At 40.9% G+C, this 24,233-nt stretch overlaps 1 protein-coding gene across 9 annotated transcripts in view; it reads right to left on the minus strand.

The window, feature by feature from the left end:
- The window catches only part of cep44 (centrosomal protein 44), a 43,922-nt gene that overhangs the window by 17,560 nt on the left and 2,129 nt on the right, over positions 1-24,233 (minus strand). For 8 of the 9 annotated variants that reach the window (XM_037100815.1, XM_037100808.1, XM_037100824.1 and 5 more), the window contains 2 exons: positions 23,533-23,680; positions 14,662-14,799 (listed from right to left, as the gene is read on the minus strand). In XM_037100815.1, the coding sequence (XP_036956710.1) occupies positions 14,662-14,799; positions 23,533-23,680 (286 nt within the window). The remainder of the gene's footprint in view (positions 1-14,661; positions 14,800-23,532; positions 23,681-24,233) is intronic. The other variant, XM_037100846.1, reaches the window with a different exon arrangement.

Raw genomic sequence — 24,233 nt, forward strand, 5'->3', positions numbered from 1 at the left:
AAATAAAAAGTCAGATATTATGACGAAGACTGTGACAAAATATAACTGATACTTTAGTCAATGAATAAAAATGAGACGAAAATGTTAGGGAGGGACAGATGGAGAAGAGGTCCAATCAGAGCGAGTCTTTTGAGGGTAGGTTGACCTATGCAGAAGTAGCAGAGCCATTTTAAAAAGCCGCGGCAAGCTCAACAAAGGCAGCAGGATTGACACAGAAGGAGAACAAAGATGAGTTTACAGAACTTTGCACACTTTCGTAGACGTGATACATAGTTGCACAGCTTTTGCCGATTTTAGCTGAATTTGCTCGTTAGCAAGATGCTAGCGTTAATGGTTTGCAGTGCACCCAGTCCGAGGGCAACGGTATGCCTCATGAACAAAAAAAATGTGAGAGCTAGGTCCAGGATGAATACGAATATGTGACATCTGGGCACACCTCTCATATGACAACCTAGATTGTCTGCAAACCGTGCGGAGCAAAAACACCACCAAATTGAACAGACACATCCAGAGAGAGAGCGAGAGAGAGTGAGAGCGAGAAAGAGAGAGGGAGAGAGAGAGACAAAGACACAACTTCATCTGTCAGCTAAGTGCTAGTTAGCTAGCAACCAACAATAACTGCCACAGAACACTGTCTGATCAGTCTGAGAGGACCAGTCGAAGTAAGCTAACCTACTAACTGAAGATAACTGAAGTTAATAACCGAGAAAAACAAGGAAAGCTGCACCAAGGAGAAGATTTTATTTTTTATTTTTTTTACCTCGAAGAAGAATACAGTCAGCCAGCCACAATGATACAAGGCTGTGAGATACCGTATTCAAGCCACATCACAACTGTTGCCAAAAAGACCTTCAAAGTGAAAGTCCCACAGGTGTCAGCTGAGACAGTTATAGCAGACTTTACAATAACAGAAAGGGGCAAGGTAAAGTCCAACCTTCTTTTCTTCACACAACCAAAAAGCATGGCATACAACTTTCACCGAAGCCTTCATGCATATAAAGAAGAATGGTATCAGCAAAGGAAGATAGATTATGGTTTATGAAGATGAAGACAAAACCTGCCCAATGTTTACCATTAAAATCTACAATAATATTACAGTCATGGTCCAAGGATCTGAAAACTGTCTGGACAATTTTCAAAATAATTTCCAGAAAATGAAAGAGGAGGCTGAAAAGGAAGCAAAGGAAAGCTCAACATATTCAGTGGCAGACAGCACAAACAAGACAGAGAGCTTCATCATATCCAGCAACCCTTCAGTTACTCTCTCCTGAGTTCACGCCTAGATTCACCAACAACATCAAAGAAGGACTCTAAGTGTTGGAGAGGGAATTCATGGAGTTCAGAGAGAAAACTATGGCCAGACTGTATCAGAAGATCTTCAGTTATCAACCAAACAATGAGACCCATGCTCTGATTCTTCAGCAATGAGACCAAATCAGGGAACTACAACAGGCCATCAGAGAGCTGGAGGAGGATAACCAATCACTGAGAATGATGCTTCGGACAACAAGAGAGGAAATCACCAACATCAAGCAGAGCAGAACCAGACCAGCACTAGAAGAAAAGGTTCACCACCAACCCATGACCGCTACTGCTCCTCCTACATACTGCTATTCAGATGCCATGTCCCCTCCATCTGAAATCAATCCTCCCAAAGCTCCCAAGCCCCCAGCCTCCTCAATATGCCCTACCCCTCATTCTCCCAGCCCACGTACCCCTCCAAAGTCCCCAGACCTCTCTGCTGAACACAAGCCTAACAACAGACCCAGCAAGCCTACACACAAAGAAATACTCTTCCTCTGTGACTCCAATGGGAAACACAGACAGCTCTGAACAGAGAATGCTACGACCAACAGACCAGAACCACCAACAGCACCACGGGCGCCCTCAAAGTCACAAGCAGCACCTGAGAGACCTCCATCAACACCAGGAGCACCAGAGAGAGAGGCCTCCCAAGGAAAAGCAGAGATATCTTCACACTCATAAGCAGCACCAGAGAGACTTTCATCCTCTCCAGGAGCAGCAGAGGTACCCTAACATCCACCAGGAACACCAAGGAGAACCGCAGCCTCTCCCTCACCTTTCCTAGGTGCATCAAAGGTCCCCTCCCCCAAACCAGAGGAACCACAGTGACCAGCGCACCCCCACCACTTTCAACAGCTACACCAAAGCCAGCAGTGGCTCCGTAGACCACAGCTGCATACACCCACACAAAGAGACTCCTACGCTGCTGTTGCTTCTAGAACAAAGGTTCCTTTAGAGCAAAATCAATTAAAGGTCCCAAATCATAAAAAACACGTTTTCTCTTGTCTCTACATATATAAGCTGGTCCTCCCTGAGCCTGCCAACTCCCAGAATGAGGAAAACAAGCGATTCCTGCATGGTCTCTGCAGCCCACCCAGTGGTAACACTGTGCTCCTACAGGCTGTTCAGAATCTGCTCCTTTCGTTACGTAACGAAAGGAATTGTTATCGTAGGCCGGCCTCCTCTGATAGGAGATATCTGAGAGGGGGGCGTTCATCCCCGAAGTGAAGTTCGGTGTGTCCAGCAGTGGGACAGCAGTGTTTCACAATGTCGTCACTCAAAGCTAGACATGCAAATAGCTCTGTTGTTGGTTGTAAAAATCAACATAATTGCCTATATTCTGTCCCAGCTACAGAACAACAGAAGAGACAGTGGTTGCTTTTCATATTTTAAGACAAAAGACAACATGCCGGCTACGGTTCGCATTAGCTTGTGTGTGTGTGCTAATTGCTTCACATTGGACTGCTTCAGTAACGAGGGTCAGTACAAAGCAGGCTTTGCCTCGACACTGACCCTCGTAAAAGGATCAGTCCCAGCCATGCCGGACCCAGCAACTGCACCTGAGCCACTGAAAAGCGTCGCCACGGTTTAATAGTATTCATAGCTGCCTACGAATATGGTAAGTCAGCTGGAAATCAGCTAACTAGTTAGCTCCGCTTTGGTCCGCTATGCAATGGAGTTTGAAGCGAGTTTAATGTTAATGATATTACGATGGCGCTTGGTCGTCACAGTAAAAAGTCTGGACACGTGCAGACTGGAGACTGTCCTCAGAACAGTTTGTCAGTTGCTCCTGGAGCTTTCATTTTATTGATACAGGCAATAATCATGCTGATGTATCCCCTCTATACCAACCCTTTGTTACAACATACAGACATAGCTATGATAGTATCGCAGATATCTGCCCAGAAAGTATAAATGCATTTGCCGTTTTACCACAACATCCCATACCAGACCACAATCAGATCACACTCTATCTGAAAAAAGCAGAGACCCATACCCAGAAACATGCCCCCGATGACAACCTTTTACCTCTCCCAAATCATTACAAGTGGACAGAGCAAAGTCTCACTGATTACACCAATTCATTTAACAACACTAATATAAAAACCATGCTAGATACTTTTCTATGCAACCAATACCTGCTAAACAAAGATAGCATAAATTTAGCCACTAAAAATTTAAATAAGATATTTAGAAACTGGCAAAAGAGTCTAAAATGATAAGATCAAATGCCAAATCAAACAAAAAGCAAGCAAAAGAGCAATGGTTTGACAGTGAATGCTCCCTTCTCAGAAACCTGTCAAACAAGAAACTGTGGAAAAAATCTAATTCAACCAAAAATAAATATAGCATTAAAATTAAAGATGGCAATGTTTGGAAAAACTATTTCTCAAATTTATATCTAAATCCAGAAAACAATGGTTTAAACATACAGATTTCCATTATTGACTAAATAAAATCATTAGAAAATGCAATAAAAGACAACCAAAATGCTTTGGATGGTCCAATTACAATTGAGGAGCTATTATAATAATAATAATAACAATAATAATAATAATAATAATAATAATAACAATAATAATAATAATAATAATAATTATTATTATTAGTATTATTATTATTATTATTATTATTATTATTATTATTATTATTATTCAAAGTGTTAAAAAGTGGAATTTACCCTAGAATTTGGAAAAAAGGATTGATTCCTCCTATGTTTAAAAGTGGAGACAATCTAAATCTTAATAATTATAGAGGCATTTCTGTAAACTCTAATTTAGGGAAACTGTTTTGTAGCATACTAAATTCAAGAATACTGTCCTACCTCACTGATAGTAATGTATTAAGTAAATCACAAATTGGCTTTATACCCAAACATAGAACAACAGATTACATATTTACTCTCCATACTCTAATCCAAAAACATGTACATCAAAAAATAAAGGGAAAATATATGCTTGCTTTGTTGATTTCAGTAAAGCTTTTGATTCAATTTGGCACAATGGTCTTTTCTATCAGTTACTCAGAGATGGTATTGAAGACAAAGTTTATGATCTAATTAAAGGAAATACTCAGAAAATGAGTGTGCTATAAAAATTGGACATTTTGGATTTCTTCAAACAGTGTTTCGGGGTCCATCAAGGTTGTAATATGTCCCAAACACTTTTCAATATATATATTGACCAATTAGCAAAACTACTTGAAAACTCCCCAGCCCTAGGACTTGACTTGGAGGGGAAAGAAGTCAAGTGTCTGTTTTATGCAGACGACCTCCTACTGTTATCACAAACAGAGCAAGGAATGCAAGAATATCTGGACATACTCCATGATTATTGTGTAAATTGGGCATTCAGAGTAAACCTAGATAAAACTAAAACTATAATATTTCAAAAGAAAGCAAGATCACAATCTAGAAAGTATCAGTTTATTTTGGGAGAGACAACACTGAGTCACACAGTGGAATACACTTACCTTGGCCTAATTATCACTACTTCATGTAATTTTGTTAAAGCTATGCAGATAAAGCATATTTCAGTACACATAAAGTTCTATTCAAATTAAACCCCCCAATTAAGATCTGGCTTAAAATATTCCAAAGGGCTATATGTGCAAATAGAAAATTACATTCACTCGCATCAGTGCGACTCCGAGAGAAACTGTAGTACATGCACAGTTTTGCTGTTTACATGAGCTCTGTCCAGTTTTGTTTTTGTTTTTTTGGGCAACCTGAATCGTGTCTTCCAATGCAAGAGCAGCATTGTAGCTACATGATCAGATCCAACCAATGCAGTGCTTCCATAACAGACACGTGACCACACGCCAGGGATGGAAATTAGCACCCGCCACATGTGGGTGAATTCAGTTTACCAGCCACTGTGGCGGGTTAATTCCAATCACTGGTCACAGTCTCCACAGATTACCTCCGCTCTCCTCGCACAGTTACCACACACGGGCTTGTGGCATTTCAAGTGTCCGACGTTTGGTTCCGTTTGCAGCTCTTTCGGACCGGCACTGTCTCTGTGTCCGTGTCTGCTGCTGCAGTGGTTGCTTCCGCTGCTACCCACATTGCGCCGACTGCCGCGGCCGCTTTCCCCTCCATGTATTCTGCCCTCAGCTCCTCTGCCAGCTGCTGCAGGACTTTCCTCCGGGCTCTCCTGCTGCTGCTGCTCCCTGAATAAGATGCGGGCATTGATCCCAGCCAGGTTGAGGATGATATAGAAGACCGCCACTGGCCATCTTCCGTACCACCTTTGACGGAGTACGCCCTCGCATCTGGTCTGGGATGTCCACGCCGTACTCGGTGTTGTTGTACGTCACAGACTCTGGCTTTGCCTTTGCCCCACTAAAGGTGTCCACACCTGTGTGCACGGTGCTCAGGATACAGACATTCTTCCTCGGCTTTCCCTGGTACACAGTCAGAGTCGCATCACTTCAGCACCGAACAGCTCCGCTTGCTGTTTCACGGAGAGGGATCTCCCGTTTTTGTTTGCCCATGGTGCCAACAAGGCAATATAATACAACTATATAATAATTAACATACAAGTACATTCGCAAAGAAGCACCAACAATGCAACAAAGAAACCCCACTAAATGATGTGCGGTCAATATGACCGTTTATGGCCGAAATAGGTAAAACATATCATATTGTCTTTGACTTTTGTGTAATTTATATAAAAACTATTCTAAATTAAAATACAAAGTTATTGCACATATTTGAAAACAGTCGAAATGACCGTCTTGGCCATTCTGCTAGCAGGCCCTCACTTGAACTCTTCACTGCTACTAATTATTACTCCGCGCTCCAGTCAGCTGAGCTGGCGACTCTTTTGTCGGAGTTTACAAGAACGGAAGTAAATTAAAATGTGGCGTTACATAGTAACGGTTGAACATAGGGAATAATTAAGTACAGTAAATTCTATAGTTGCAAGTAGATATTGCTATTACTACCTTCTAATCACCTAATGATGGAATTTCCACTTCCTTTGTGTGGGTCCAGTGCAGTTTAACGTATGAAATAAGTTGCAGGGAAATACTGATATGGATTTCTAACCATCTAACCTTCATTTTGAACCGCTTTGTCTATTCAGACTTCATTTCTCGGCTTAGTAGATGACCCTTGGACAGTGTCACCCCTGTAATCATTCACTGGTATCACATAATTACTGAATAATCAACTCTGGTAACACATACTGATTGGGAAATACTATGTGCATATTTTTTACAAGAAAATTAGTTCTCAGCATTGTACTGTACACATCGATGCTTAAATATAAAAGTAGCTAGTAAAAATGTTGAGTGGCTGGTAGATTTTAGCATTTACCAGCCACAGTGGCAGGTGGACAAAAAAGTTAACTTCCATCCCTGCCACACGTGCACACACAGTGAAGACTGCAGCAAAACTAAAATCAAAACACAAAATCGAGAAGCGAAAGAGCTACTTGGAAAAAAGCTTAGTGTCAAGCCTGAATCAGGCTTTACAAAATCTTAACAACATATTTGACAATGTGGCACATTGACCTCCAACCTGAAAAAGTGTCAACACCACAGATCAAAACATCAGCCAGTGAAAAGTGGTTTGATACAGACTGCAGACATCTGAGAAAAACACTCAGGAATTTATCAAATCAAAAACAAAGACAACCTGACTACCCTTAGCTCCGCCTCCAATGTTGGGAACTAAAATTATACAGAAGAACACTCTGAACTAAGAAGCAGCAGCATGAACAGCATCAGCTTGATGTAATTGAAGAATCCATTGACTCAATTTCTGGAAAATATTGCACTCTTTCGGCAAACCACAGAAGGAAGAATTGGGTATTCAAAATGGTTAAATATGGAAAAAAACACTTTGTATAGCTCTTTGTAAAACCTGTATAGCTCTACTACACTGAATTCAGCCCAAAATGATCTCCTCAACAAACTACAAACTCTAGAATCAGTCGTTAGAGACAATCAAAACCCTTTAGACTACCAAATTACTGAAGAGGAACTGCTGGCTAAAATCCAGGCCCTACAACCAGGCCAGTGGTCCTGATGGTATTTTAAATGAAATGCTGAAGTGACCATGAATTCAGAATTGCCATATTAAAATTATTCAACCTGGTTCTGAACATTGGACATTTCTCTGACATCTGGAGCAAAGGAATCATCACACCAATATTTAAAAATGGAAATAAATTTGATCCAAACAATTACAGAGGCATAGGTGTCAGCAGCAACCTGGGGAAGTTATTCTGCAGTGTCTTAAACAGCTGACTGCAAAACTTCCCCAGTGAGCATAATGTCCCGAGCAAGAGTCAGATTGGATTTACACCACAACATAGAACCACTGACCACATCTACACCTCCACACCGTCATCCAGAAACACGTCCACCAGAACGACAACAAAAGTCACTCTTGTTTCATAGATTTCAAAAAAGCATTTGACTTCATTTGGCATAACGGTCTGTTCCTGAAATTAATTGAAAAAGGTGTCAGGGGGAAAACCTATGATATCATTAAAACAATGCACACAAATAATAAATGTGCTGTGAAAACTGGCAACATGGAAACAGACTTCTTCCCCCAAAGTAGAGGAGTGAAGCAGGGCTGCAGTCTGAGCCCCACCCTGTTTAACATCTACATCGATGAACTGGCAAAATCACTAGAACAATCAGACATCCCTGGTGTCACCCTGTCAGACACAGAAGTTAAATGTCTCCTCTTTGCAGATGATGTAATACTGTCTAAAGAGGCATTACAACAACAACTAGATCATCTTCAAACCTTCTTTCAGACCTGGGTACTGACAGTCAATCTGGAAAAGACTAACATTATGGTCTTCCAGAAACGACCCAGGTGTCAGGGAAACCCAGACAGGTTCTCACTGGGCTCCACTGACATTAAACACACACACAGCTACACATTTTTGGGACTAAAAATTACTTCTACAGGGAATTTCAATCTGGCCATTAATGATCTCAGAGACAAGGGAAGAAGGACTTTCTGCACTATAAAAAAGACTTTAAACATAATACCTGTTAGAATCTGGCTGAACATATTCAAATCTGTAATCGAACCAATCTTACTTTCTGGCAGTGAAGTGTGGGGTCCTTTTGTAAACAAAGACTTTGAAAAATGGGACAAACATCCAATGGAAACCCTTCACACTCAGTGCGTTTACATGACACTTAAGAAAACCAAATTACTGGGTTAGTCCGACTATGATCGGATCTTTAAGTTGCATACACGTTAATCTGACTAAAATCAGACCAGATCTGATTTCTCATAGTTGAATTAAGGCACCCAGATTATTCGATTGATAGTCGCATTACCCCTACATGTATACACTTCAGCAGATCGGATCGAATTTTTGCGTTCTGCGCAGGTGCAAGATTTTTCCCCAAGGCCGTGAGCCGGAAGTAGACGGACGGTGGTGGTGGCGTCTTTCCTCCGAAATCACCGCAAGAAAGAGCGCCATTGTGCATCTAGTTTGTGTAATTATCATGTACACCATATACGAAGTGTACAAAAATGTAGCTTCGTCTAGCTCTTCGTACGCCATCTTTCTTGAATGCTGAGGCAGCTGGTGACGTAAAGAGGTCAGCCAGAGGTGTTTCTGTCACCACTAGTTGAAATGGGTACAGTGCCACCTATCGTACCGGGGTTTGACATGCCCCGGCTCAATAATCCGATTTTCTGACCGGCATGTATATTCGGATAATTGCAGTTGTCTGATTTAGTGGCATAGTCGAACTATCGCTGTAATCTGACTGAGCTGTACATGTAAACGCACTGACTGAGATCTGTAAGAACATCCTCAAAGTCCACAGGAACATCCCCAATAATGGATGCAGAGCTGAACTCGGCCAATTTCCCCTGTTAATTAGGTTACAAAAAAGAGCTATCAAATTCTACAAACACCTAAAAGCAAGTGACCGAAACTCCTACTATTACAAAGCTCTCCATCTACAAGAGGAGAAGATAGAGAGGAGTCCCCTCAGCCAGCTGGTCCTGAGGCTCACCTCCTCTAACAGCACCAGGCCTTAGGACAGCCCCACACAATCTGGACCAACCAGATTATAGCTAACAAAAAGAGAATTACGTTAACTATTGGACATCCACCACAAAAACTCAAAGCAAACTTCAGTGTTATTTGGCTTGAAACAGACAGTACACGCTGAGTACGAAACCACTGTGACTGATGAGAAACTGAAAAAGACACTCAGTGACCACAGCCTGGCTAAAAGTGGTGCTGCAGGCTAAACCGTGCAAGGGAGGGCGATGCACTTTGGAGGGTTGGTTCAGACTCCTGCAAATATCTCAGACACAAAAAAATACATATATCCGCCAGCAGGGGGCGCTATTACATAGGCCAACGCGTTTTTGCCTGTAACTCCCACACCGTATGTTGCACATTCAAAAACCTTGTATCCCCAGATTCCCTGAATGGAGCTGAATTACTATGCAATGGCCACGCCCACTTCGGCCTAGAAAGTTTTTTCGCAAAATCGCGAAAACTGGAAAACCTACTTTTTGAACTCCGTGGGATTTTGTCCGATCTGCATGAAACTTGGCATGTACACTCCTCAGCTGGACCTGATCTTCAGTTATCAAAAGAATTTTGCTTGGTCAAAAAAATGTGCAAATTATTAACAAACACATTTCTGTAGCTAGCTATAAAAATGTAAATTGTTTGATATCTTGGTCAAACTAAATGCTATTAACACCAAATTTGAGATCTTTGGTTGCCATGACACTGGGAAGGGATGAGCCGAATTTTGGCCACTAGGGGGCACTATAAAGATAGGAAGTTTATATCTCTTGAACAGCTACACCGATTTTTATGAAATTTGGTCGGTGTGATGTAGGGCCAATCCTGACACCATATGTTGAAGGTGGTCATGACTGGTTAATGTGGGCATGGCTTAGTACAACAAATCCAAATCGGCACACATTCAGCCTTTTGCACTTCCAGTGCACTTCCCATTACAGCGAATACCACAGCTCAGACATTGACCTGTGTCCTCACTTTTGCCCCGAGTCCGTCATCCTTTGTGACCAACGTCTGTGTGCTTTGCGGTGCGCAGGGTCTGAGTCGCGCGGGGGCCCCTGTTCATAACTGCTTGCAGTTCTAGTTCTGTATTATTACTTTATTCTTTCCAGCAATGTAGCCAGACTGGCAGTCATATGTAACCCACATAACCGATTGATTTGCATGTGAGAAAAAATCAATTATGATATTATAGTTAAGTTGTTTTACTCAGTTTGAGTGCAGAGTGTTTTCTTCAAGGAGGGTATTTAATATCCATTGGGCATTTTAGAAGAGAATGACGTGTTAGTTTTGACCAATTAGTGACTGTTTGATCGCAGCTTGTCCCGCCCTCCTAACCCCGTCTTGAGAGCGAGTGTGTGCATCTCTTCCCTTTCGGTCTTTACGGCGAAATGGAGCTAGCGTCGCGTGGTAGCATTGCTAACAGATGGTAAACTGAGTGAAAAGTGAGATATTTAAGAGGATACAACTAAACTGAACAATACTGAAGTCCGCTTAGAGTTTGATGAAGTGCTAGTGAAGTACTGCTTGGAAGAAGTGCATTATCATAGTCGCTTGCTGCAACGCTATTAGCATTGCTAACAGACGGTAAACTGAGTGAAAAGTGAGATATTTAAGAGGATACAACTAAACTTAACAATACTGAAGTCCGCTTAGAGTTTGATGAAGCGCTAGTAAAGTACTGCTTGGAGGAAGTGCATTATCATAGTCGCTAGCTGCAACGCTAGTAGCTCCAGCTAATAGGGTGACCCTTTAGGGTGTTACACATAGCTCTTATTTTGTATACTGAACTTCACATACAGCTAATGTGTTGAAAATTAAGGTGAAAGATTAAAGGACCTAGGAAAGACATGGGTTAAGGTTACACAGCATGATATAAACTACTGCAGGACAGACAGTAGATAATTGAAACTCATGATATTTCTCTGACACTGTCTGTTGACAGGTTTTTGTTTTTTTGTGTGTTTTGTTTCCCTGGATTTGATTTTTCAGTGATGTTGATGGCGAGCTTTCCCACCCGGATCTAAAGAGAGAGAAAGAGTGCCAGTGTCTCAAAAAACCACAGTGGCTGCTGAACAAATCCTGTTACTACTACACTTAGTGGTGTGGTAGGCCAACCTCTACAAACACTCTCACACTCAACCCCATCATTCCCATTCCCCCGGATCGACATACACGCACACACACACACACACACACACACACACACACACACACACACACACACACACACACACACACACACACTCCCCTTGAACTCCTCCTCTTTTCTCCTGGACTCTGGACTGAATTAGATGAAAGACTTACCCCGTCATTCCGTGGAACTGTGAATTGTGAACCAAGTGGTGGGATATTTTCCCTCAGAGTGGTGAATGTATAACTTGGTTGTTTTGTTTTGCTAAGTTAAATTGTTGAGCAAGATCTTATCAGAGAGAAACTTGAATTTAATGGTAGTATGTTTAAATTCATGTCATAAGGGTAAACCCAGGACAGAGATTAGTGATTTAAGGTGAGCAATTGCTAAGGTGATATTCTGTGATTTAACACAACCTGTGTTGTCATTGCTGTGAGTGGTACCTATAATTAATTTGCATGTTTTTGTTGTTTTTTTTTCACTTCATTACAAGAAGGCACCCTTCAAAATTTAATATTTTGTCTCTGAGTCTCATTTGAACATTTCACTATGCTCCAGCAGCCGAACCTACTGGCCCATCACACATAATATTGCTCACTACCTTTCAGTTCCTTTAGGGTGTTACACAAAGCTCTATTGAACATAGTATTCCTCAGCAGTAACAACTTATGTGCCTCTTCAATGATACAATTATACTTAAAAAAGGTTAGTTCACCACCTTCAGTCCTCAAATGGTACCACTTTAGCCTCCAACACAGAAACCTTAGACAAGGCTGTAAAACCAGTTGTATCTAGACTGCTTTTATCCCATTGGCCTTTACCAGCTAACTAACCAAGTCTACACCAAAAACAGACATTGCCACAGCTACTGCATAAGTTGACAGTTTGAGTCAAGTGTAGAGAATACAACCAACCACACAAACCAATCAGAAGCAGTGCAAGGTAGTTCTGTTTAGAACAGTTTTCTTGACCAGTATGATTGTGCCCTCTGCTGGTCAAACAATACAATGAAAAGGAAAAATAGTAGAATTAATTTATATCGATATGCCCTGTTAGGTCCATGAACTTTACTACAGAGTTTCTGCAGGTTTGAAAAAGTCAAATCTAGGACTTTAAAGACCTTTTTAAGACCATTATGCTGACGACACCCAACTGTGTCTCTCTTTCCCCCATCCTCCTCCAACACCCACGCTGGGACGCACATCTTGGAATGTTTGGCAGACATCTCCGCTTGGACAGCTTTTCATCACCTCAAACTCAACCTTAGTAAAACTGACCTCCTCTTCATCCCAGGAAAGACTGCCCTCGCATGGACCCATCAGTCAATGTTGAGGATGTCATGTTATCATTTTCGATGGCCGCGAGGAACCTGGGCGTAATCCCAAACGATGGACTGTTCTGCGCCCCCAACATCACTGCTGTGGCCCAATCCTGCAGATTTGCCCTCTACAGCATCCACAGGATCCGTTCTTTCATCACAAAAGACACAGCAACTCCTGGTCCAAGCCCTTGTCATCTCCCACCTGGACCACTGCAACTCCCTCTTGGCTGGACTCCCAGCCTCTGGGACTAAACCATTGCAGTGTATCCAGAACGCTGCAGTGCGCCTCGTTTACAATCTTCCCAAATTCTCCCATGCGACCCCCCTCCTCCATGACCATCACTGGCTACCTGTTGCGGCCTGCATCCGATTCAAGATGATGGTGCTGACCATCAAGGCCATCAACGGAACTGCACCCCTCTACCTCCAAACGCTGGTCAGACCACGCACCCCATCTACATCAGCTGGCAGATTGGTACCGCCATCACTGAAAGCAAACAAAGCCCGCTCAGCGAAGTAGCGACTCTTCTCTGTTTTGGCAACCCAGTGGTGGAGCGAACTCCCGATCAATGTCAGGACAGCGGAATCACTCTCCATCTTCTGCAAAAGGCTCAAGACTCATTTGGTCAGACTTCACCTCGACCCTGCATAGCATGACTATAGTGGCGCAGAGTTTGGGATGAGCAGAACTTGATGAACTTGGACTGCGAACTGGTGACAAAGGCATACACAACTGGTGATAGAATGACTTCACTGGAGATTTATGAAAGCTAACTGGTGTGTGATACCAGCACTTTCACACCTAGTGTGCCCAGGTTGAGGGTCCTCTTGCAGAGCTTACACTGCACTTAAAATTCATTATGAGGTTCGGATTTTAACCAACTGAATTCTGGTTGTTCAAGCCAACACTTGTTAAATTTACACTTTTCCATAGCTGTAGCAGATTCTGCTGTCTAAGTATTTCTTACAATTAAGATTGTCAAATTTTAGACTTTTTAAGACCCCAAAATAACCGTATAATATGTTGGTAAATATTGTCAGTCTCAAGATGGTATCACAACTTTTTTTTATGCAATGGTCATATTAGGAGACAGCTTTATGAAATTTACAACCAATCCAAGAAGACAAATGAAAACTTGTGACCCCATATTACTTTATTGACCCAAATATAAGACCACCCTGATTATAAGACGACCCAGACTTGCCCCATTTTTGATCCACTTTGCTCTGTACAATCACAGAGCCTCCCCTTTTTTCATCTCCTGTCACTGCTTCTCCGCTGTGATTGACAGATAACCCCAGCCACAGTGTCAGTGACCTTTCGACAATAAGCTGGCTCCCTCTGCCGTTGCGGTCGTGTAGCGACCCCAGACAACTATCAGCATGTGTCAATGGTAGACCATGGTTATAAGACGACCCCACTTTTTCACATTATTTTCATCGAAAAAAACCTTGTCCTATATTTGAGTCAATACGGTAACATACAGATTTAAACTTTCATCTGTTTCGTTTTATAGCACAACTATCAAAAGACAGACCATTTGATCTGGTATTACTTTATTGAATTTATTGTTTGTTTTTTCATATTTGGTAATGGGACAACAGTCTACTAAACCCTATACTGATTAGCTTGTTGGGTAGATTTTAAAGTGATGCTCACTGCAGATTTGCACATTCAGGGATGTGACTGACTTTTGTTTGATCAGATGATTTGTAACATTTGTTTGGTGTCACCAAACAGTATTGACAAAATGAGTGGCTCAATGTCTTTATGATACAAAATGTTACAGATTATGCATCCTGCACACAGTACAGTCCTAAAGACACAATAGTGACACATAAGAATAAACAATTAAAAGGCTCCGTACCTTCATCAGCTGATTGTGTTTCTGCAGGACCAAGTTTATGACATCACAGATGACAGAGATTTTCCTTTGAGAGAAACCCCACTGGAGGAACTGCTGCTTGGTCAATATGGGTTTATAGTGGAAAATATCTCGTAGTACCTACACATACAAAACATAAACAAGTACACACAGTGGAACAGACCACTACAGGCAAGTATACATTTCAATCTTACAGTAAAAATCCACTGTACACGAATGTTAGCAAGAATTGTGCTCCATATAGAGAGGGAATGAAAGGGGATTAAGAAACTTGACAGCATTTTGTAGCCCTGTGACTAGGAGTCTTGAAGTGACAAAAATCAAATACTGCAAAACTAACAAGCCAATCGCGGAGGATGTTGTGCAACCCTCACCACCCCACCTCACCTTGTCTTCAGACCGAAACAAAGGCAACTGCACTGGTGGCTAAACTGAATGTCACTTCGCCCCTCCAGGAACACTATGGTATTAAGTAGGGGTGGGTAAAAATATCGATTCATCACTGGATTGCAATCTATTTTTTCCCCAATCAATATCGATTCATAAAGTCCTCTGAATCAATTCCGGCAAACAGCGGCCCGCGACCACACGCTGTTCCTCGCTGGACGCCTCTCAGTCCCCGCCTTTAGCCGCTGGAAGCGCCTTGCCCGCAACCTCGCTAGAGGGTCGCAGGGTGATGCGCTTTGGAAACACCGTCGGAGCTGCGGAGGCGGGTAGCCGATGTCTGACGCACGGCTCTTTCGGAAACAGTAAACTCCCAGCGCAGCCGTTCTCACCCTGGCCGCTGCACCGTGCACCCGCGGGTAGCACTCTCCTCTGGGGAGAGAGGGGGGTTCAGTGTCAACGTGTTACCCCCTCACGTCTAGCCGGAGGGCAGAGGGATCGCGGATATGTCTAATGTTTATGTCAGACAAAAATGTACAATGCAGTCCCAGAAACAATGGCACTTTCTTAGCTTAACTATGGTTGCACTATGTTCTAACTAAACACATAGTGTGCCTTTGTTTACATTTCATTTCAAACTAGAACTTCCTAGAGGAATGATTTATAATTTAAGATTACTTATACTGAATCGAATTGCGACCTAAAGAATGGAAATCAAATCGAATCGTGAGGCTCTTAACAATACCCAGCCCTAGTATTATGCCAAATGGAAAAGGGGAGCAAGCAAATTTAGGTAAGGCAATATGTAAACTCTGCACAAAAACATATTTTTAGAAACTAGAAAACTACCATCCAGCTATCAAGGTAAAAAGGCAACATGTTTTTGTTGTCAAGAAAGAAATAAACTGTAACAAATACTAACAATTCAGCCTAGATTTTTACTTTTCTCTTACCTCGAGTGGCAACAGTAATATTTACAACATAAGCGGCTGCATATATGAAAAAAAAACATCTAACCCTGAAAAAATTCTAACAAAAGGTTTCACAGCTGTTTTTTATAGTATTGGGTGTCCTTAATAACATACTAAAAGTTTACCAAAGTTTGACCACTAGAAAGGTGTCATTTTCAAGATGGCGTCCCAGATGGGCTGGAAGCCCTTAAAATATCCTAAGTCCTTCATTATTTGACCTAGCCATGTAATCTTGGTGTCCAGCCCCATGCTTTTTGGGTCTATGAATCCATTGGACTTGTCTAAATTGCACTGACATGATTACATACTTATGGAATACATGATTTTGCGAGATTACTGTAAAGCTTTATCTTTGTTTGGGGTGAACCAGAGATGTAAACAATTTAGCCTATGTCATGTAACTCCTACTCAGTAGTTTTTGGACACATATGCTTTTTTTTTTTTTCTAAAACACAGACTTGACATTCAACGTAAAAGTTATTGCACCCAAAAGTAACTTAAATTAGAGTTGTATAACTTTGATCATAAACAACTCTGAATTGGCCTGTGTGTGAACCCCCTAAAATGGTCACTCATTTCAATTCACATAAGGTAATACATATGTGATGCATCCTCTAGAAATATTTTTGAGTCTGAAGGCAGGATTGTACTAAACCCAACAAAACTAAATTCGTAATTTTCAGTAATTCAGAAGATGGTGGAGGAGAATACTTACATGTGATATTGTTTGCCTCATTGAAATTACAGCACAAATGTCTTATTCTCAGACAAATGCTTAGTGTCATTTTAGGGGGGTGGCAAAAGAACATTAGACAGATTTCTGTTTTTTTTTTTCTTATAGATTTTATATACAACAATCAAAGAACCCAAATAATACACAAATATATATCCTCGAAAAACAACAGACACTGACAACAAAAATAAGAAATAAAACAAACCAAAAAAGTGGGAAATAACCCACTGCCTTATATATCTATATGCCTTATACTGACCCAGAACACTCATAAAGGTAAATTCTATATGAGATTGCCAGAGTTTTAAAAAGTCTGAGGATCTGCCTTTACTCCTGTAATATATGCTGTCCAGTGTGAGGTAGCTTGAAAGTTCATTCCACCAGTGCACTATTACTGGGGGTTCAGATTCTTTCCATTTCAAAGTTACCGTATACATTTCCTGGCTGCCAACATAGCAAGATCTATATACCTACTTTAATGTTTATTCCATTTGTCAAACATACTAGTTCCCAAAAGACATTAACGAGGTGACATTGGAATGGATACATGTAAACACTGACATATCAACTGGATAGTGTGAGTGTGAGTCACATGATCAAAACATGTGAAAAAATGTTCCCTTTTGTTTCTTACAACACCAGTAGAGAAATGACATCTCACTGTTCATTTTATGTAGTTTCTCTGGAATGTAATAAATCCTATGTAAAATCTTGAAAACAGCTGGATTATGCCTTAAATTTTAAGAACACTTATGAACCTGCCTACAAACGTAAGACCAAACCTCTTTCTGAATTTCCGTATTAAGATCTTGTTCCAACTTCTGTCTTATATTATCAGTATTTACCACAGAACAATCAATAAAGACATGATATAATTTAGAAATAACTTTCTGCTTGCCCTGCTTCTTATTGTTTAATATAGCATCAGTTTCTGATGGTGTGGGTTGTTGAAGAGAACATTTTCAATATTTCATGCACGTCTTATTTGAAAAAATCTAAATAAATGGGAGGGATGTAATACATAACTCTGTTGCAGCTGAGCAAATGAAAGAAATGTCCTATTATCAAACAGATGACAAAATTCTTGGATCCCTTTATGATACCATAATTTTCAAGTATCATCCATACAGCATGTAATACTTGGGTTCTTCCAAATTGGAGAAAAAGGAGAAAGAGAAATCTTATAGCCAAACAGTTTATAAGACAATTTCCAAATGCTGAGGCTGTTTAAAATAATAGGATTCTTGGTAATTTTATCCACTACTTTCAACTCAATGTATGGTACATTTTCCAGACTGTATGGATAAATATCAAAGGATTCTATTCATTTCCATGAACATGAAATATTTATAAAACATTGTTTAAACTGGGTAAGCTGAGATGACAGAAAATACTAAAAGTCGCTCTACAGAGCACTATTCAGCGCAATCGGTTTCTGTGCCCTTTGAATGCTAATGAGCTCCATCTGTCAAGGCCTACTTGGAGAGCCCTGCCTGCTACTTCACTCTCAGGGAGAGGATGCCCCTTGCATTAGCAGTAGCATACGCTAATGTTTACAGTGGATGTATGTATGTATCACTATGGCTCGCAGAGATTTTTTCATTCAACCGAACCAGTTTGACCCAGAATGTGACCCAGAAGGAGAGGCTGCTGAAGAAGTACAGACTCTGTGGCTGCAGCAGGACGTTTCAGAATGATTAGTGTGTCTGAATAATGTTAGTTTGTTTGTATGTGTTGTTATATTTACCACTATGAAACTAATGGCTAACAGCTAGCAAAAGCTAGCTCTTGGACACTGTTAGCATCGTCTCTGTCTCCAGTCTGCACATGTTTCCAGACTATTTACTGTGACAACCAAGCCCCATCGTAATATCATTAACATTAAACTCGCTTCAAACTCCATTGCATAGCAGACCAAAGCGGAGCTAACTAGTTAGCCGATTTCCAGCTGACTTCACCATACTCGTAGGCAACTATAAATGCTATTAAACCGTGGCGACGCTTTTCAGTGGCTCGGGTGCAGTTGCTGGGTCCAGTATGGTTGGGACTGATCCTTTTACATGGGTCAGTGTGAAGCAATTAGCACACACACACAAGCTAACACGAACCGTAGCCGGCACGTTGTCTTAAAATATTAAATGCAACCACTGTCTCCTCTGTTGTTCTGTAGCTTGGACAGAATATAGGCACTTATGTTGATTTTTACAACCAATAACAGAGCTATTTGCGTGTCTAGCTTTGAGCGACGACATTGTGAAACACTGCTGTCTCACTGCTGGACACACCAAACTTCACCTCAGGGATGAACGCCCCCTCTCAGATACACTATATTACCAAAAGTATTCGCTCACCCATTCAAATGATCAGAATCAGGTGTTCTAATCACTTGGCCTGGCCCCAGGTGTATAAATTCAAGCACTCAGGCATGCAGACTGTGAAACAAGACATTTGTGAAAGAATGGGCCGCTCTCAGGAGCTCAGTGAATTCCAGCGTGGAACTGTCATAGGATGCCACTTGTGCAACAAATCCAGTCGTGAAATTTCCTCGCTCCTAAATATTCCACAGTCAACTGTCAGCTCTATTATAACAAAATGGAAGCGTTTGGGAACAACAGCAACTCAGCCACGAAGTGGTAGGCCACGTAAAGTGACGGAGAGGGGTCAGCGGATGCTGAAGCGCATAGTGCAAAGAGGTCGCCGACTTTCTGCACAGTCAATTGCTAGAGAGCTACAAACTTCATGTGACCTTCAGATTAGCCCAAGTACAGTACGCAGAGAGCTTCATGGAATGGGTTTCCATGGCCGAGCAGCTGCAGCCAAGCCACACATCACCAAGTGCAATGCAAGGCGTCGGATGCAATGGTGTAAAGCACGCCGTCACTGGCCTCTAGAGCAGTGGAGACGCGTTCTCTGGAGTGATGAATCACGCTTTTCCATCTGGCAATCTGATGGACGAGTCTGGGTTTGGAGGTTGCCAGGAGAACGGTACATTTCAGATTGCATTGTGCCAACTGTGAAATTTGGTGGAGGAGGAATTATGGTATGGGGTTGTTTTTCAGGAGCTGGGCTTGGCCCCTTAGTTCCAGTGAAAGGAACATTGAATGCTTCAGGATACCAAAACATTTTGGACAATTCCATGCTCCCAACCTTGTGGGAACAGTTTGGAGCGGGCCCCTTCCTCTTCCAACATGACTGTGCACCAGTGCACAAAGCAAGGTCCATAAAGACGTGGATGACAGAGTCTGGTGTGGATGAACTTGACTGGCCTGCACAGAGTCCTGACCTGAACCCGATAGAACACCTTTGGGATGAATTAGAGCGGAGACTGAGAGCCAGGCCTTCTCGACCAACATCAGTGTGTGACCTCACCAATGCGCTTTTGGAAGAATGGTCAAAAATTCCTATAAACACTCTCCTCAACCTTGTGGACAGTCTTCCCAGAAGAGTTGAAGCTGTAATAGCTGCAAAAGGTGGACCGACATCATATTGAATTCTATGAGTTAGGAATGGGATGGCACTTCAGTTCATAGAATGAGTAAAGGCAGGTGAGCGAATACTTTTGGTAATATAGTGTATCTCCTATCACCGCGCAGAGGAGGTCGGCCTATGATAATGACTCCTTTCATTACGTAACAAAAGGAGCAGATTCTGAACAGCCTGTAAGAGTGCCGTGTTACCAGTGGGTGGGCTGCAGAGACCATGCAGGAATCGCTTGTTTTCCTCATTCGGGGAGTTGGCAGGCTCAGGGAGGACCAGCTTATATATGTAGAGACCAGAGAAAACGTGTTTTTTTATGACATGGGACCTTTAATAAAAGTTGGGAAGCTTCAGGCCACCAGACTCATATGGCAAATGTAACACTGACATACGAATTTGTGGGGTTTTGTTGTCCCATATAAAGGGAGACATTAAATTATGTACTTTTTAAAAAATGGATTGTGGTGGAATAATCGGAAGATTCTGAAATAAATTCAAAAACATAGGCAACACAGACATTTTAACTATGTTAACTCTACCAATCAGAGAAATTGGAGATGACCAATTCTCTTTAATTCCGCATCAAACAGCATCGTCAAAAAGAACAATATTTTGAGAATTTAATTCATTTGTATGGTAAAGAATATTAAAATGCCTGCGTAAATTGTCAGTAGAGGTTCAACCATTAACAAACCCAATTTGATCTAGATGAATAATACTAGGTAAAACCTTTTCAAGCCATAGTGCTTGAACCTTGGCAACAATTTTGTAATCTACATTAATAACTGAAATTGGCCTATAAGAGACACAATGGAGAGGATCTTTATCTTTCCTTAAGAGAAGGGTTATAGATGTCAAACATAAAGACTAAAGGAGACATCCTCTCCTAAAACAGGCATTGATCATAGCAAGAAAAAGAAGCAATGAATCATTTGAAAATTGACTATAAAACTCAATTGGCAGGCCATCTAAACCTGGTGATTCGCCTTTTTGAAGTATTGCCATAGCAGATTGGAGTTTTTCTGAAGATATATCTTTTTCTAAACTTTGTCTATCAACTTGTGTTAAAATAGATAGCAAAATATTATCCAAGAAGGATTTACACTCATCCGGCTCAGATTATGATGTAGAGGTATACAATTCAGATAATATGATTTGAAGACACCATTCATTTGAGGATGGTCCACTGTGATGGACCCATCTTTTTTTTATAATTTTAATAATTGTTCTATCTTCTGATTCCTTTTTTATCTGTCTAGCTAGTAATTTGCCTGCCATTTCCCCTTGTTCTAAATAAGATGACTTGATTTCTTCAATACCAATTTGCTAGCACATGTATTAATGGAGTTATATTTCAATTTAAGATCATCTATCTGCATTAGTAAATTAGGGTCCTTGGTTAAAAAGTGTTGCCTTTCCAAATTAACTGTATCTTGTTCAGTGGATTTCATCTCATTTGTAGTTTCCTTTTTTAAAGATGAGGAAAAGGAAATTACACATCCTCTAACATAAACCTTCAGTGTGTCCCATATTATTAATGGGCATGTTGCACTGCTTTGGTGCACCTCAGAAAAAGTTTCTAAATGAGCCTTCATATAAGTTGTAAAATCCTCTTATGAGAGTAACATAATATCAAATCTCCAGGGTTTGGGATTTGACAATAGTTTTAAAATAAACTCAATGCAGAATGATCTGAAAGAATCCTTGCATGGTAAAAGCAGTTTGTAACTTTTAAGATAAAATTAACTGGAATAAAGAAAAAAATCTATTCTCAGAATTGTACTTATTTTTCACATAAATATGATTGTAACCAACTGCTTTAATATATAACTGTACTTATAATCACTTATCTATCATGCAAATATGCTAATTAGAATATTACATGGGTAAAATATGTATGAGGCACCAGTGTTCCTGGTCTAGGAGGAATAAAAAGGAATAATGGTCATTTTAGGGACCTGACGGCCGCCATTTTGAAAGTGGGGCCTTTCTTGGAGTCAAACTTTGGTAAACTTTTAGTATGTTTTGAAGTACATCTGATAATACTGTAAACCACTGAGAAACCTTTTGTTAGATTTTGTTCAGGGTCAAACCATATTTGCAGCTGACTAATAGCAAAATCACTATAAACTCTACAATACCTCCATGGAAACTGACCTAAAATATACCTGACATCAAAATACCATGATAAGTCTAGAAAGAATGAATAACACAGATATCAGTCAATATCAGTCCCCCTGACTACCTTCAGGTACTACTGGTGGAGGAAGGAGTGGCCAGTTTGTCCTAGCCAGCAGCTAAGTTCACAAGAGTTTGTCAAATTTTGAGATACTGGTATGGGACAAGCTAAGCCAAACAGTTATTACTTACCAACTACTTTTGTTTCACGGACCCCAACACTGTTTGTAACATTTTGCCATTAGCCGAGCTAGCATGCTAAAATAACGCTTGTGGATAAGAGACTGCACACAAAATAGATTAAAATATCCCTTTCTACACCTTAATATGTTTATGGTTCTTGAACAAGTGTATTGATAAAGTATTGGCTTTTTACATGTGAAAGCTGTATAGCACTGATTATAGCCATGATTGAACAAAGCCTCAAGGGAAATAATTTGCTTCGATGTTTTTTAGTCTTCAAGTTACTCAAATTACTCAAGGAATCATTTCAGCCCTAAAAATCAAACAGCTAATATTTTGTGCAGGACTGTGCTACCAGATGAGGTACCAAAGAGAAAATGGTGGACAGAGTTTTGGAGCAAGAGTTCTGGATGACCGGCGGCATCAATCATGTAATTCCAATCTGGCAGGACATCGCTGTCCCTGAGTCTGTGAACATGGCATTAAAACCTACAGCTGGATTTAGAGATCTAAAACCTGTACTGGAACTCCTGACTGAAGATGTTTTGAAATCATCAGACAAGGACACCACACTATCTTCAGATATCAAGCGAAAGATGTGCAGTGTTCTCAAGGAAGGCACAAACCAGCTGCCCTATAAAAACGCTTGGCAAAGGTCTGCTTGCTTGACCCTAGCTATGGCAGGAATCATGCTGACAATGACACAGTTAATTAAGATTATTAAAATTTAAATTAAGACATATCAGGGGTGGAGGACAGTGCAAGTGTGTCAGCTGTTGGAGAGGAACATTTCTTGGCACAAGTGAAAAAAGTCAATGATAAGGCATAACACAAATTACTGCAGGTAAATATTCCTTCACTGCGATGGCCCTACAGGTGATGGTCTTTGCTCACCTGTGAAACCAGTAATAAGAATGTATGACTTACCTTATAAAGAGTGTCAATGAATCTGAGGTCAGTTTTGCAGGTTAGCTCTAGGCCAGTCACAGTAAGTTGCTCAGCCAAAGGTGGAGAGAAGGAGCTGAGGGTGAAACTCACTATTGGTAGAAAAGCTGAGGGATCTCCTTTGGAAAGGCTGATGAAGAAACAAAAAAAAATGGTGCAAGAGTGAGAAAACTACAAGTGAGAAAAGGAGGCATTAGTTTTGTTTAGCTTATCTCAGAAATAAAAGACAATGGGTCACTACAGTTTGCATGCCAATTAATATTGTTCAGTTAACCTTCACAAGTGTAAAGTTGGACATTACATCGTGGTAGTACTACTAAGTAATGTAACATTCAGGTCAGTATGCCCATCTGTTGTTGCTTGTTGAGTTTGCCATGTTGTTTTTCTTTTAGTATGCAGTACCTTTGAGGTTATTCTTGAGGATATTCTAGACAGTATTTGTCAGTGTTTTGTATTGTTGCAATAATAATAAACACAAGCACTATGCAATGACACCTACAGATCCACCACAGCTCTCTACTAAAATCAAAGAACACGCTGGAAAGCCAAATGTTGGTAAATGTTGTAATGCTGTCTTGTCTACTTTTCAATTCCCACACAGGGGCAAACAGCTGAAGTTTAAGCAGCTGTCACAGCTTAAAAGCCAAACCATGGTATCGCTATTGTGACTGAAAATGTGCAGA

The sequence above is a fragment of the Acanthopagrus latus genome, chromosome 1 (genome assembly GCF_904848185.1).
Source record: "Acanthopagrus latus isolate v.2019 chromosome 1, fAcaLat1.1, whole genome shotgun sequence".
Lineage (NCBI taxonomy): Eukaryota > Metazoa > Chordata > Actinopteri > Spariformes > Sparidae > Acanthopagrus > Acanthopagrus latus.